This window comes from Macaca thibetana, chromosome 10 (assembly GCF_024542745.1).
Source record: "Macaca thibetana thibetana isolate TM-01 chromosome 10, ASM2454274v1, whole genome shotgun sequence".
NCBI classification, from domain to species: Eukaryota; Metazoa; Chordata; class Mammalia; order Primates; family Cercopithecidae; genus Macaca; species Macaca thibetana.
The window spans coordinates 27482615-27496422 of record NC_065587.1 but is presented as its reverse complement, the minus strand read 5'-3'; the positions used below and the strand labels follow the sequence as shown (position 1 = coordinate 27496422).

Sequence of the window (13808 nt, the reverse complement as noted above, 5' to 3'; positions counted from 1 at the left end):
TAAATATCTATTTATAACAGTAACAAAAACAACTGAAACCTAAGCAATAATCTAACAAAATATATACAATTTTACAGCTATACTTTGAAAAAATGAGAGTGAAAGAAAAAAGTATTATGGAGAAAATTATTAAGCTGAATTAAGGGACATGAAAGCATAAGACCTAAATAAACAGAGAGAAATACCACATTTACGACTGGAAAGACTCAACCATACAAAAATGACAGTTCTTTTGCAAATTAATTTGTGAGGTCAATGTCATTCCAATCAAAATTCCAATGGCGGGTTTGTGTTAGGGGGTTGGATATCACAAAACATTACAGACTGATCTTACAATGCTACAGAAGAGGAAAAGGCCAAGAATAGTCAAGAGACTAAGAGGTACGTGAGTAGGTTAACCCCACCAGGTATCAAAATCTCTCAAAGACAATTCAGTATTGTCTTTGAGACAATTCAGTATTGTCAGGAACAGACAAGACTCCTATGCCAATAAAAAGAACAGAGCCAACATGAAAGAAGGTGACTTACAAGTCAGCACAGAGAACAGACTCTTCAAAAAATGGTACAAACCAACTGGCCATGCATATGGAATGTAAAATTGGATTCCTACCTTATCTTTTAACAAAAATAAAATTTAGATGGAATACAGACACATGAAAAACAAGAGCAAACTAGTAGATTACTGTAGAGGAGATCTTTATATAATTTTGTGAGAGGGAAGTAAAAGTACCCCCACCCTTCAAAAAATCACAAACCTCAAAGGAGAAGACTAACAAATTTGACATTCAAATTTTAAAATTCTGTAAAACAAATACCATACACATAGTTAAAAGATACCCCACACAAAGGTGCACAGAAATAGAAACAGAACTAAGCACACAGACATAATATGTGCATGTAAAACTGGTGAAAATTATATATCAGACGAAAGACTGGAATTCAGAGTACCTTAAGAAAAAAACTGCAAATCAACAGGAAAAAGAAAAACAAACCACTAGAAAGATGGGCAAATTATGTGAACAGGCAATTTACATAAGAGGAAACCCAAGGGGTAAACAGGCACAGAAAGATATTCAATCTCATTAGTAATTATAAATTATTAAAAGCAACATTTAAAGAACAATGAAATACCATTTCATGCCTTTCAGATGGGCATCAACATTTAAGTCTACTGTACCTAGGGCTGACACAGCCGTGCAGGAATTCCCACACTGCTATCAAAAGTATAAAACTGTTCAATAATTTTGGAGAATAATCTGAAAATAAAATTTTTAAAGTTAGCAATGTGCATAATCTGTGATCTAGTAGTTCCTTTTACAGGAATCTACACAAGAGAAACTCTCACATGTATACATAAAACAACCTCTTGGTGGACGTTAACCATAATATCATTTATAACTCCCAAAATGCATAAATAACCTTAATGCCATCATTAGGAAAGTTTATTTTTTAAAAATATAATAACAAATACTTACAGATGAAGTGATATAAATGTCTAGGATTTGCTTCAGAATAATGTGGGATGACTGGGAAGGTAGGTGGGGGAGTGGACGTGGATTATGAATAATAATGACTAACCAGTGCTCAGTATATGCAAGTGCACTATACTTTCTATTTTAACAATGTTGGGAATTTTCCATACTAAAAAGTTTAAAAGCATGATATACTCACACCATAAAACCCTATAAAGCAATTAAAATGAATAAACTAGATGTACTTGTATTGATGTAACTGTATCTCAGTACACTAAAATAAATAAAAGCAAGCTGCAAGAGGTTACATACTATATGATATTTAAAATGTAAAATTTTAAAACTCATGTAACTATATACTATTTACTGACATACAGATATATAATTAGGTATAAAAAAACATGGACAAAAAGATACACACCAGCTTCAAGAGAGTGAGGGAGATAGGGTAATGAAGAGCACGTTTTCTTGTTAACTCTTATTTTTATCAGAAGACAAATCTGTGGCAAATATAGCAGATTGTCAACACATATAAAACCTGGGTGTGTGGCTGGGCACGGTGGCTCAAGCCTGTAATCCCAGCACTTCAGGAGACCGAGATGGGCGGATCACGAGGTCAGGAGATCGAAACCATCCTGGCTAACACGATGAAACTCCGTCTCTACTAAAAAATACAAAAAATGAGATGGGTGTGGTGGCAGGCGCCTGTAGTCCCAGCTACTCAGGAGGCTGAGGCAGGAGAATGGCGTGAACCCGGAAGGCAGAGCTTGCAGTGAGCAGAGATCATGCCACTGCACTCCAGCCTGGGCAACAGAGCGAGACTCCGTCTCAATAAAAAAATAGTAATAATAATACAAAAAACTAGCCGGGTGAGGTGGCGGGCTCCTGTAGTCCCAGCTACTCGTGAGACTGAGGCAAGAGAATGGCGTAAACTCGGGAGGCGGAGCTTGCGGTGAGCTGAGATCCGGCCACTGCACTACAGCCTGGGCGACAGAGCGAGACTCTGTCTCAAAAAAAAAAAAAAAAAAAAAAATCTGGGTGTGGTACACGGAGGAGAGTGGGCACACAATGTAAGAGGGAATATCCAGGTGTTAATAAAGGCTCTATAGCACACGGGTCATTTGAGCTGTGTGAAGATGAACAGATAAGAATCCATCAACCCAAGTAGAATATATGAAAAAAGAAAAGAAGAGATCCAAGAGGATTTCTCTCGGAGAACATATCCATTCTATCTAAGAAGAGAAAACAATCCACACAAAAGGTCTCCCTGATGTTGGCCTCAAATCACTCTCACAATGCAATCCTTTTACCTGCAGACCATGAGCCTGGGGCAAGGAGAAGAGGTAGTAATGAAGTAAGTATTTGACCTTCATAACCCCCATGGCACCCAGATCACGAGTGCTCAGCAAGCATCTCTGGAGAAATGAATGAATGTCTTTATGTTTGTTCATTCACTCATTCAAGAAATATCAACTGGGCAGCAGTCTGTCAGGCATTGCTCAGGCCCCAGGGATGCTTCAAACAGCAAGATTGAAAAGGTCCCTGGTCCCAGGGATGCTATCTGCTGGGGGAGGGGCACATGACAGAAACAAATGGTGAGGGTCCCCAGCAGTAGACATGACAGCATGTGGCAAGAGAGAAAAGTCTCTTTGAAAAGGCAGGAAGGAAACAACAAACCAGTCATGCAGAAGCTGAGGAAGAGTATGGCAGGCAGAAGGCACACGGTGGTCAGGAAAGCTGCTGCAAAGGTTGGAGATATCTAAAGGCTGGGCCTTGGGCAGGAAAATCAGGAACTATAAAATGAAACACAACAGTGCTCAACTCACTTCTACTCCCTCAAATTCACTAGCAGGTATCAGCAGCTAGAATTCATGCTCCACTAGAAAAGATATAGATTAAGAAAAACGAAATAGGACCATCTTATTGCCCCTTCAGCCCACCCCTTCACTCTTAGCACCACTCCCACCCAAGCTAGCCTAAGGTATTAACTCATTCTTCCCAATCAGCATAAGGAGGATGGTCTTGTGGAGGTGACCTTATGGAAGCTGAGACCGTCCCTGCACTCTCTGGTTGGCAGAGGGAAGGCAGAAAAAGGGAGTGGCTGAGTCCTGGCAGCATTACAGACATCCTGGAAAAACTCTTCCAAAAATAGTCTTGGAGGGTAGAGCTGACCCAGGGTGAGCATCTCAAAGACCCTCAGAGCTCACAGGGTAGGGGAGACATTCAGGTATCTGGAGCTGGGGCTGGAAATTGCCTCAGACACTAACCAGCAACAGGGACCTGGGCCAGATGGGCCTCCTGGACGAATCACATCCTCAGCCTAAGTGTTTTGCAAACTGTCAAGCTCTATACATACATGAGCTCTATACCTATGCATACTCTACTTTAACCCATATTTATTAAGCACCTACTATGTGCCAGTTGCTGTACTAAGTACTTGGATCCAACAGTGAACAAAACTAGCAAAACCCCCTACTCTCTCTGAAGTTAATTTCAGTGGAGCAGAGACATACAACACACACAATGAGTGTATCACACAGCATGCTGGAGGATAAGTGCTGGGTGGAAAGCACAGGAAGATGGTGAGGACTGGGAGGGAGGGTGCAGTTGTGAAAGAGCAGGTATTGTTCCCTGAAGAGAAGGTGTAGAGCAGGTGATGGCAAACTCTTTCTTAAAGGGCCAGATACTAAGTATTTCAGGCTTTGCTGGCCATACAGTTCCATCACAGCTACTGGACTCTGCCACTCTACTGCAAAAGCAGCCACAGTTAATACGTAAATGAATGGGCATGGTTATATTCCAATAGAACTTCATGAATAAATATTATAGGCTGGGTTTGACGTCCCTGTCTTGGTATATGAAGAACACCAGGCGCTCTGTAACTGGTCTGCATGCTGCTTGGCCTCCTACTCAACAGTGAGATTGGAGACAGGGTTCATGCTGCATATCCCTAGTAAACCCAGGGAACTACTTCCAGTCAATCACAACTGACAAGTGCAAGGAAGTGTATGTGCTCTCACTAATCATTTACTAACTGAATGGATGTAATAATAGCTATTGAATGAGCAACTACTACTTGGCATTGTGAGTCATGCTTAGCAAACAGGACTCAATAGAAGGCGGTGGTGGTGCATGTGGTTATTTACTCCTGAAATTACAACTACAAGGCCTAGCCCCGTGCCTGACTAGGAAGAAACTCAATAAGGACTACTGGATCTAAATCAACCTGCTATTCAAGAGTTCCAGAGCTTCCTGAGGATCAGGTGCACAAGGGAACTTTCTGGCAAGAAAGTCTTATCAGACTTTCTGACAAGCTTCAGTAACTACACTAAGTAATGCTGTTAAGTCAAAGATGCACAGTGGTCCCACTGAGGGAAGGCCGAGCAAGCTCGGCGTGCCAACATGAATCTGTCCCCTTCCCATTCCACCTCCCACCACAGCCCTGCCCTGCACTGGCAGTCTGCAGCCCAGGGGGAAGCACTTACATAGAATCGCAGCAGAGCCCCATCTGAATTGCAGCACCAGGACCTCCTGCCCAAATACTCGTGGGCTGTGTTCAGCAGCATGAGAGAGGATGGGAGCATGGGCGTCTCCGACATCCCTAGGGAAAGCCCAGGCCAACAGACACAGAGTTAGTGTGGGAACCTGCGTGCCTGCAGGGGCTGCGAGGCTCAGTCTCTTCTTTTCGGGCTTTGCTGTCTTTATCAACATGACCATAGATTTTTCTTTTCCTTTTTTTTTTTTGCCTTTTTAAATAAGTAGTGACTTGAATGGCTTTACTAAAGCAATACATGCTTATCAAAACACAATTCAAGCCATATAGGAAAATATAAAGGAGCACACTTTATCCATCAAAATACTAGCCCAGAGAGAACCAATGCTGACATCTGGTGAACCTCCAGTCGAAGCATCCTTCTGTGCATATCTGATGCATTTTGAATGAGAGAAAAGTAATTTATAACAATGGAACCCATACTACACATGCCATTTCTTAACTTAAAAAAAAAATTTTTTTTTTTTAAGAGATAGGGTCTAACTGTTGCCCAGGCTGGAGTACAGTTGGCACAATTATAGCTCACTGCAGCCTCCAATTCCTGGACTCAAACAATCTTCCCACCTCAGTCTCCTGAGTAGCTGGGATTGCAGGCGCAAGCTACCACACCCAGCTAATGTTTTGATTTTTTGTAGAGACAGGGTCTCAGTATGTTCCTCAGGCTGGTCTCGAACTCCTGGCCTCACGTGATCTTCCCGCCTCGGCCTCCCAAAGTGTTGAGACTACAGGCATAAGCCATGGCGCTTGGCCTTAAAAGTTCTTAGATTTAGGTCTACCTGAATAATACAGAAGAAAAAGAGTAAAATAGGAGGAAAAAGAACTACTGAATTCTAGTTACACATTCGTTTACCACTACAGGTATTGTTTGTTTATAAAGGTCCCTCAGTATTTTTGAAACTCTGGGCCATAACCCATTAACGACTTATAACTAGCATTTTTAGAGTGGACCAGGACAGAACATGTCAGAAGTCACTAGTAATAACTTTCTTTCATGAAATTTATTTTGTACTTTTTCTTCTTTTTTTTTAAAATGAGGTCTCACTTTTGCCCAGGCTGGAGTACACTGGCACGGTCATAGCTCAGTGGGCTCCAAGTCCTGGGCTCAAGTCAACCTTCCTTCTCAGCCTCCCAAGTAGCTAGGTCTATAGGTGCCACCACCACACCTGGCTTTTTTTTTTTTTTATTTTACTTTTTGTGGATACAGGGTCTTATTACGTTGCCTGGGTTGGCTTCAAACTCCTGGCCCCACGTAATCCTTCTGCCTTGACCTCCTCAAGTGTGGGAATCACGGGAGTGAGCCACCATGCCCTGTTGCTTTTGGCTCTTAATTGCAACCAACTGTTTCAATTTGTTGTACTCATTCTGCTCCTTGCTGTTTGCATTTATGACTTCATAATGATGAGATTTAGTTTGCAGTGTTTTCCTCAGTTCTACAACTCTCCTTTTTGTTTCATTCTGTTTGTCAGCTCAAAAGTCCAATCCTGCTTCCTCTGCCTTCCTAATAAACCCTGTCTTAGTATCTGCTTCCAGAGAATTCAGTATGTGATAACTACTATTATTTTTCCTGGGTGATAATATCCTCACCAGGCCCCTCATCACCCAACCATAGTGTGTTTTATCCCAGGGCCCCTTCCCTCAGCTAAGTCTGCACACTGGAAGATGGCAGGATCCTGTGGCTCTTTCTGCCTCTGCCAAGGCCAAGGGTGGGATGGAGGAGCATTCCCCTCATGCCACTCTCCACAAATGAGAATATTAATAATATTTCCCAGGATTTGGTCAACTTGCTATCTTCCCTCAGTTCTCCTGCTGAGGGACATGCAGAGACAGAGTCACACCTACTGCTACTCCACCAGAATCTTTCTTTTTTCTTTCCTTTCTCTTTCCTTTCCTTCCTTTCCTCTCTCTCTGTCTTTCTTTGATATACTTTTCAAAGTTTAAGGTATTTGACTATTCCTCTATCCGTGTTTACTTGCTGGCAGTTTTTCTGAAAACTAATTTTTGTTTGCATAATTAATTTTGAGGGAAAGGAGAATTTCAATCTAGAAGTCTTTTTTGTGTTACTTTTCTAAGAAAAATAACAAAATTTATAGTTGTAAACTTTAATTTTTTTTTTCACCACTAAAATCCTTTTGGAGAACAATAAGGTACCAGAGGTAATAACTGTCAAGAGCGCTAAAGATATACATTGCTAGAAATTTATCCCCCAAAAAAATTGGGTAGAAGCAAAAAGGCATGCATGAGGTGTTCATCACGGCATGACCTGTAAGAATGAAATTTTTTTTAAGAGATAGGGTCTAACTGTTGCCCAGGCTGGAGTACAGTTGGCACAATTATAGCCCACTGCAGCCTCCAATTCCTGGACTCAAACAATCTTCCCGCCTCAGTCTCCTGAGTAGCTGGGACAAACTAAGGGTTCAGCAGCGGGGACGGTTCAACAGAGCATGCACCGCTCATCAGCATGATGAAAACAATGGAGCAAAATGGAGCAACAGCCTTACAAAACAGAGAATAAAAGCCTTTTGCAATCTGGCCCCTCCTCCCCTGTCCAATCCCCATGCCCCAGGTCTCCTGTCTGATTTAAGGCTTGCTCAGTCCCTGGCCCCACTCTGCCTCCCCAGTGTCTTCCTCTGCCCCTGCTCTTCCATCAGGGCTCAACTCAACCCACACCCACACCCATGGACAGCATCAGGTGCCCTCCTCTCAGTCCACCACACCAGCCTGATGCTGTTAGATAGTTGATCTGTCTCCCACCACCACAAACCTGTCAAGGCCAGAGGTATCCTATTCACAGAGCCCTGACATGTCGTCAGCAGCTGATGAACTTCTGAGCAGTGAATAAAATTATAGAGAGAATGTGAAGGGAAGGAGAAAAACCATATGTTAACTCTGGTTTTCTCTGAGCAGTTGGAATAGGGATGACTCTTTCCTTTCCACTTTTTCTTGTTTCACAAATTATTGAGGTAAAATCTTCAATAAACTTAATTTTAAGCTAGTTGAATACAAGCATCAATAGACACATACTATTATAACAACTGCACACAAACTAGATGTGCATTAGGCCAAGTCTGGACAGCAAATGCAAGAAAACAAAAAATGGGGAAAAAGAAAAAAAAAGATCTCATAAGATTATAGGTGATCTTTCCTTTAAGTGTCATTTAGCTGTCATACTGTTGTTTCTTCAATCCAGCACATTTTCTACCATTGCACTGACCATGGATCCAGGGCCATCTCCATTAAGGGTCTAGGGCAGGCCTTCCCTGGATTCTCATCACTCAGCACCCACCATGAGCCAGGCATTGACTCACCATGGTGATTCATGGCTTTATTATTTCATTTCATCCTCAGAACAACTTTCTGAGGTAGATACTACTATTCCCAATATGGGTATGTGGAAATAGAGGCTGAGGTTATATGACTTGCCCAAGGTCACACATCTAAGAAGTGACAGTTGGGATGTGGAACCTGTGCTCGCTCCATGCTGCCCTCGGCTTACCATCCCTTGGGGTGTCATGGGGATTAAAGGAGCTAGTGGGTACAAGGCCTCCTGGAGCAGTGTCAGCATTCCTCATAAGTAGTAACCTCTTGTCACTCCCTCCATGCTGCCACCTGCACCAAACATGCAGTGTTCACACACCCAGGACTCCCGTGCCCACTGCACAGTAAGCTCCCTTAAGGAAGAACCAAGAACACTTCTGCCTCTGTCCAGGCGCAAGCAAAATGCTTGGATTGAGTGGATGGAGCCCCACTCACAACATCTGGATAAGGTCCAGGACCCTAGGGCAGAGGACAGGGGCAAGGACATGGGAATTGGAGCTCATCCCCACTGCGCCCACTGCCTGTGCACCTTCCTCCGCTGGGTTTTGGAGCTGCTGCTGGTGGCACAGAGAGTGGAAGGTGTCTTCCTCCTGCCAGATGATCCGGTGTAGAATGATCCAGGGCAGCACTGAAGAGACATGGGGCTCCTTAGCCTCCTCCTGCACGGCCATGCTGCAGTCAATGACCTGACAGTGAGGGGCGGGAGACAGCAGAAGTGTCACAGCAGGGTAAGCCCTCAGGGCAGACTGAAGGGAGGCAGGCAGAAGGCCTCTTGGGGAGCTGGTACATGCTACCTGCCCACCCCCACTGTTCTGATGTGGGCACTGTAACCTAGCAGATCCTCAACATGTCATCGGACAGAGGCCCATAATGTCCAAAGATAGAGTCACACCACCCTCCATGCCACATGCAGTTACTGATACCCTCAGTACCTACTATGTGCTGCGTCCTGTGAACAGGGCATGGGGGAGCTGAGAGCCCAGAGAGAAGAGAGCAATGGGCAAGCTATACAAGTGCAAAGCGTCAATATGGTTGCTGCAATGAGAACAGATGCAGCCACAATGGCTTACAGAGGAGGGGTGGGGCAGACAGGGGAGAGCCTTTTAAAAGTTTCCAGGTGTGTGGCTGTGGTGTATCCAACACTCAGGGAGGGCAAGGAGTGGGGGCAGAGGACAGGCATGCAGGCAGGGACCCCAGAGGGTAGCCCAGGAGGGCTGCAGCCAAGGGAGCACAAGACCAGGGGGAGAGACAGGCCTGGGGCTCAGTGTACCTTAGGTGACACACAACATGGAGGGAACATGAAGGGTTTTAAGTGAGGGGGGAGCACATTCACATCTGTTTTGGAAAGGTGCCTTTGTGGTTGGACAGTAGCTGGAAGGGGCAGAGGAGACTGCGGCGAGTGTGCTGCCACAGCTCAAGCAAGAGTAGCAGTGGCTTGGACTACAGCAGAAATATGAAGACAGAGGGAGAAACAAAGGCTGGAGGGGTGAGGATATAGATTTGGCAGGACTTGCTGAAGGTCTGAGCGGGAATTGAGGAGACAGCCCAGAGTGCTTCACAGGAAGATTCTCTGCCTTAAAGCCTTCCTGGACAATGCAGGGTGCTGTGACCACTCCTTAGCTGGAAGTGCCAGGATGGCATGGGATGCTGGAGCCATCACGGCCTACGCTCTGGCTCCCATTCTGCCTCTGACTCGCTGCAGGCAGACCAGTGCCTCCGTGTGAGGTTATTTCTTCCCCTCTGGGGTGGATGGTCTGGAAGAACCCTGTGGCACCAAGTGCTACATAGACTCTAATCTCCAGATCCAACCAGCCCCAGGAAGGTCTGCAGTCTGCACACAAACTCCTCCTCAGATCCCGAAAGTTCCAGCCAAAGAAGCCATCATGTCCCCTTTAGGTGCCTAATTAGCAATGAAAGCTTAACTACTGAAGAAGAGGGATGTCAGAGAGACATACCTACCGGGGCAGGGCAGGGTGAGAAGGAGCCAGGGGTTACCTGGATGAGGTTGTTGGTGAGCCGCACGAGGCCAGTGGTGGAGGATGATTCCTTCAGGATGCTGCCACTGCTGTCGGCAGAGAGGGCCTGCTCGATACCCATCAGCAGTTGGGTCACTGTGGCCACCCACTCGTCCTTGGCTGCAGCCTCACTTAAGTTCACCATCTGCTGGACGGCCTCATTCAGAGCCACATCGGAACACTCAAAACACTGCCGATAGTCCTTCAGCCGGAGCAAGGAGTCCTAGTACAGCAAGAAGCTAGATGAAGTGCACGGTGAGCTCAGCACATCTGGGCCCAAGGCCTGAGCAGGGACAACTGAAGGAAAACAGATGAGGGGCGGCAAAAGAAAGGGAAGTACGAGCCCCAGCACAGCATAGGCCCCATGCAGCCCAGAGGTGCCTGGAAGGGCAGTCTGATGGCCTGTGGGCAATGGCAGCAGAGAATGTCACCAGTCACGGAGCTTTCAGAAAGGCTTCACCTCTGTACCTCACCTTCCCCATTTATAAAGTAGGGACGCTGGGAATGAGGCTGCAGAGCCAGCCAAGGTGAGACAGGGACCCCAACACCTGTCAGCTCTCCCCAGAGCCACTGTGCCCATCCAGTGCCAGGGCTCTGGAGGGGGTTCAGCAAGGAAGGGGCAGACTGCCAGGGAGGGACTATCTCAGTGGAGGAGGGCCTGAGCCAAGGCCACAACAGAGGCAACTAGCCAGGCAACGCTAAAGTCATCATTCTATCAGGTCCCTCCTCCCCAGGTGCCCTGATGGGGCCAATGTGTAAGCTATATGAGCCTCAGCCACCACATCATCCACTCAGCGGCACTGTGGGCCTTAAATGAGCTGATGTGCATATTACACTCAGCACAGTGCCTGGCACATGGAAGAGTTCTGAGAACACCACACTGAACTGTTACTTCTATTTTAAAAGCTTCTCTTTGGAAGGAAGCCATTGCTTTTTGCAAAGCTCCTTTTTTTTTTTTTGACCTAGAATACAACCTATTTAAATGCCTGGGATCTCTCTTTCATCACTGTGCTGGTGCATGGGGAAACACAGTCTGTCTGTGAATTCACAGATCTGGTGGGCCGCTTGTTACACCTGCAGGAAGCACCTGTTGCCCGGTGCCCCATTGGGCTCTAACCTCGCCACAGCCCAGGACTGGCAGTGGCTCCTCCCAACCTTGACACATGCAGCTGCCACTCTCTGAGGTTAGACCAACAGGTGTGGGGTCAGAAATACCTGAAACTGCCTTTGGAATGTGGTGTAGTATCTGAACACAGATCAACACCTCCCCCAATTTATAAATCCTAATTGCCAGGAAAATGGGGCCCGTGTTTCATTAGAGAAAGCCAGCACCCTTTACCAGGAGGCCACTGGGGTTCGAGGGTGCCTACAGGGTGCTGATATGGGGGTCCAAAGCCTGAGCTGATGCCTCCTGGTCAAAACACCCAACGTGTGAGAGCCAGAGGATTATTTTCCAGCATGATAAAGACTATTAAATGCAACCAGAGTCATTGTGAAAGTCAGGGACAAGACAAGGACCTGCTAATGGTGCTCTAAAATATGACATAATCTCCAGAGCTCAAGGCCAGAAAGAGCAAAAAAGTAGAATAAACACCAACGAATGAGGGGACCAAATTACCATCGACTGGGGGCAACACAATCATCTACCCAAACACAATCAAACAAGCCAGACAGAAAACAAGCGATAATGGGAACTCAGTGAAGCACCCAGACTCAAACACGAAAAATCAATAGGGTTCCTATGAGCCAGCAACGTAGGAATACATGGAAAAGATAATGAACAACAAGAAGATTCTGCTCAATATAGCAACCAAAAATATTAAGGACTAAGAGTCAACTCAACAAGACACAAACTATCTAATTAGACTGAAGAACATAATAGGCAGCTTGCCCACTGGGAGAAAGCGCCACTATACACCTACGGGAGAAGACTGCAAGTTCACTGTCCCGCTTGAAAAAAGCTAAATGAAGCAAGTTAAATGCAAAACATAAAACATTAACTCTGCAGGAATAAAACAAAAGCAAATACTCTTTTTATCTCTCTGTTGATGAGTCTCTTGTCAGCCTCCCCTCCAGAACATGGAGCAGCCTTCCTCTTGGCCCAGTGCCAGGCACCCCATAAAAGCTCAAGCTATGTGTGTAGAATAAGTGGATAAAGGCCAGGCACGGTGGCTCACGCCTGTAATTCCAGCACTTTGGGAGGCCGAGGCGGGCGGATCACGAGGTCAGGAGATCCAGACCATCCTGGCTAACACAATGAAACCCCATCACTACTAAAAATACAAAAAATTAGCTGGACTTGGTGGTGGGCGCCTGTAGTCCTAACCACTCAGGAGGCTGAGGCAGGAGAATGGCGTGAACCCGGGAGGCGGAGCTTGCAGTGAGCTGAGATCGCACCACTGCACTCCAGCCTGGGCGACAGAGCCAGACTCCTGTCTCAAAAAATAAATAAATAAAGAAGTAGATGAATATTTCTCCACTCTTGGAAAGACTGTCTAAGCATAGGAACAAAAACCACAATAAGCAATGAACAAAATCACACATGTATGAAAACATCAAAAGATTTGACAGCATAAAAATTCAAAACTTCTCGGCAATTTAAAAGCAAACAATTGGGAAAAAAATATTTGCAAGATCTGTCGAGAAAAAGATTACTATCTTTAATATACAAAAAGCACTCCAAATCAATAAGAAAACACTCTCAATATGAAACTGAGCAATAATCTGAAGTCCTTAATTCACAAAAAGCAGGCGTTTCCACAGCACTCGGCCCAGACCTCAAGCACAGCCCTTATCACAGTTCAGTGCCTGCCCAAGCAGCAGCTCCTGCCCCATCAATGGGGTATCCTGCCACATCCAGCTGTTCTAGAAGACAGTAAGAGCAAGACCACATCTGAGCACTGAGGGCATCCTATGGAGGCAGAGTCCACTGGCCTCTCCCCGCTTTCTCCATCCCAGCACCCTTCTTGGTACACTGGCTGTCCCTCCCACACATAGCCATGCTGGGCCATCTTGCAGCCTGCCAGGTAACTGAGGTCACACACATCTCATCCCCTGATCTTGGCTTGGGCCCGACTGACCTCCTCTGCCAGGAGCTGGAGCCTCCTTCCCTCCACCTTCTTCTCCCTTCTGCTTCCCCAAACCAACTGTTTCTTCCCCTTTCCCCAGGACTGAGGTGCTTCCATTTGTTCCCACAGTTGCACCTCTTAACTATTTCCCAGTTCAAGAATGTTAATGATTAAAATGCTTTGTGGAATCTGTGCAAAAAACCTGAGAGAAGACTGAACTCTTTCCAAATTGAAAGGGAAGTACCCAATAAGATAAAAAACACAATGTGATTAGTAGGATGAAGCATAAGGGACCAGGACTCAATGCCACTAAGCATATTTTGACTATTATCTCCCATGTTTATCTCGGTGCCAACTCAACCCTCCTGAGGATGGTGGCAACGAT

General features: G+C 45.5%; 1 protein-coding gene across 9 annotated transcripts in view; it reads right to left on the bottom strand.

Moving 5' to 3' along the window:
- The window catches only part of CABIN1 (calcineurin binding protein 1), a 163667-nt gene that overhangs the window by 101011 nt on the left and 48848 nt on the right, over positions 1-13808 (bottom strand). For 8 of the 9 annotated variants that reach the window (XM_050745881.1, XM_050745883.1, XM_050745890.1 and 5 more), the window contains exons 17-19: positions 10336-10578; positions 8870-9026; positions 4958-5073 (exon numbers count right to left, since the gene is read on the bottom strand). In XM_050745881.1, coding sequence (XP_050601838.1) covers positions 4958-5073; positions 8870-9026; positions 10336-10578 — 516 coding nt within the window. The remainder of the gene's footprint in view (positions 1-4957; positions 5074-8869; positions 9027-10335; positions 10579-13808) is intronic. The other variant, XM_050745888.1, reaches the window with a different exon arrangement.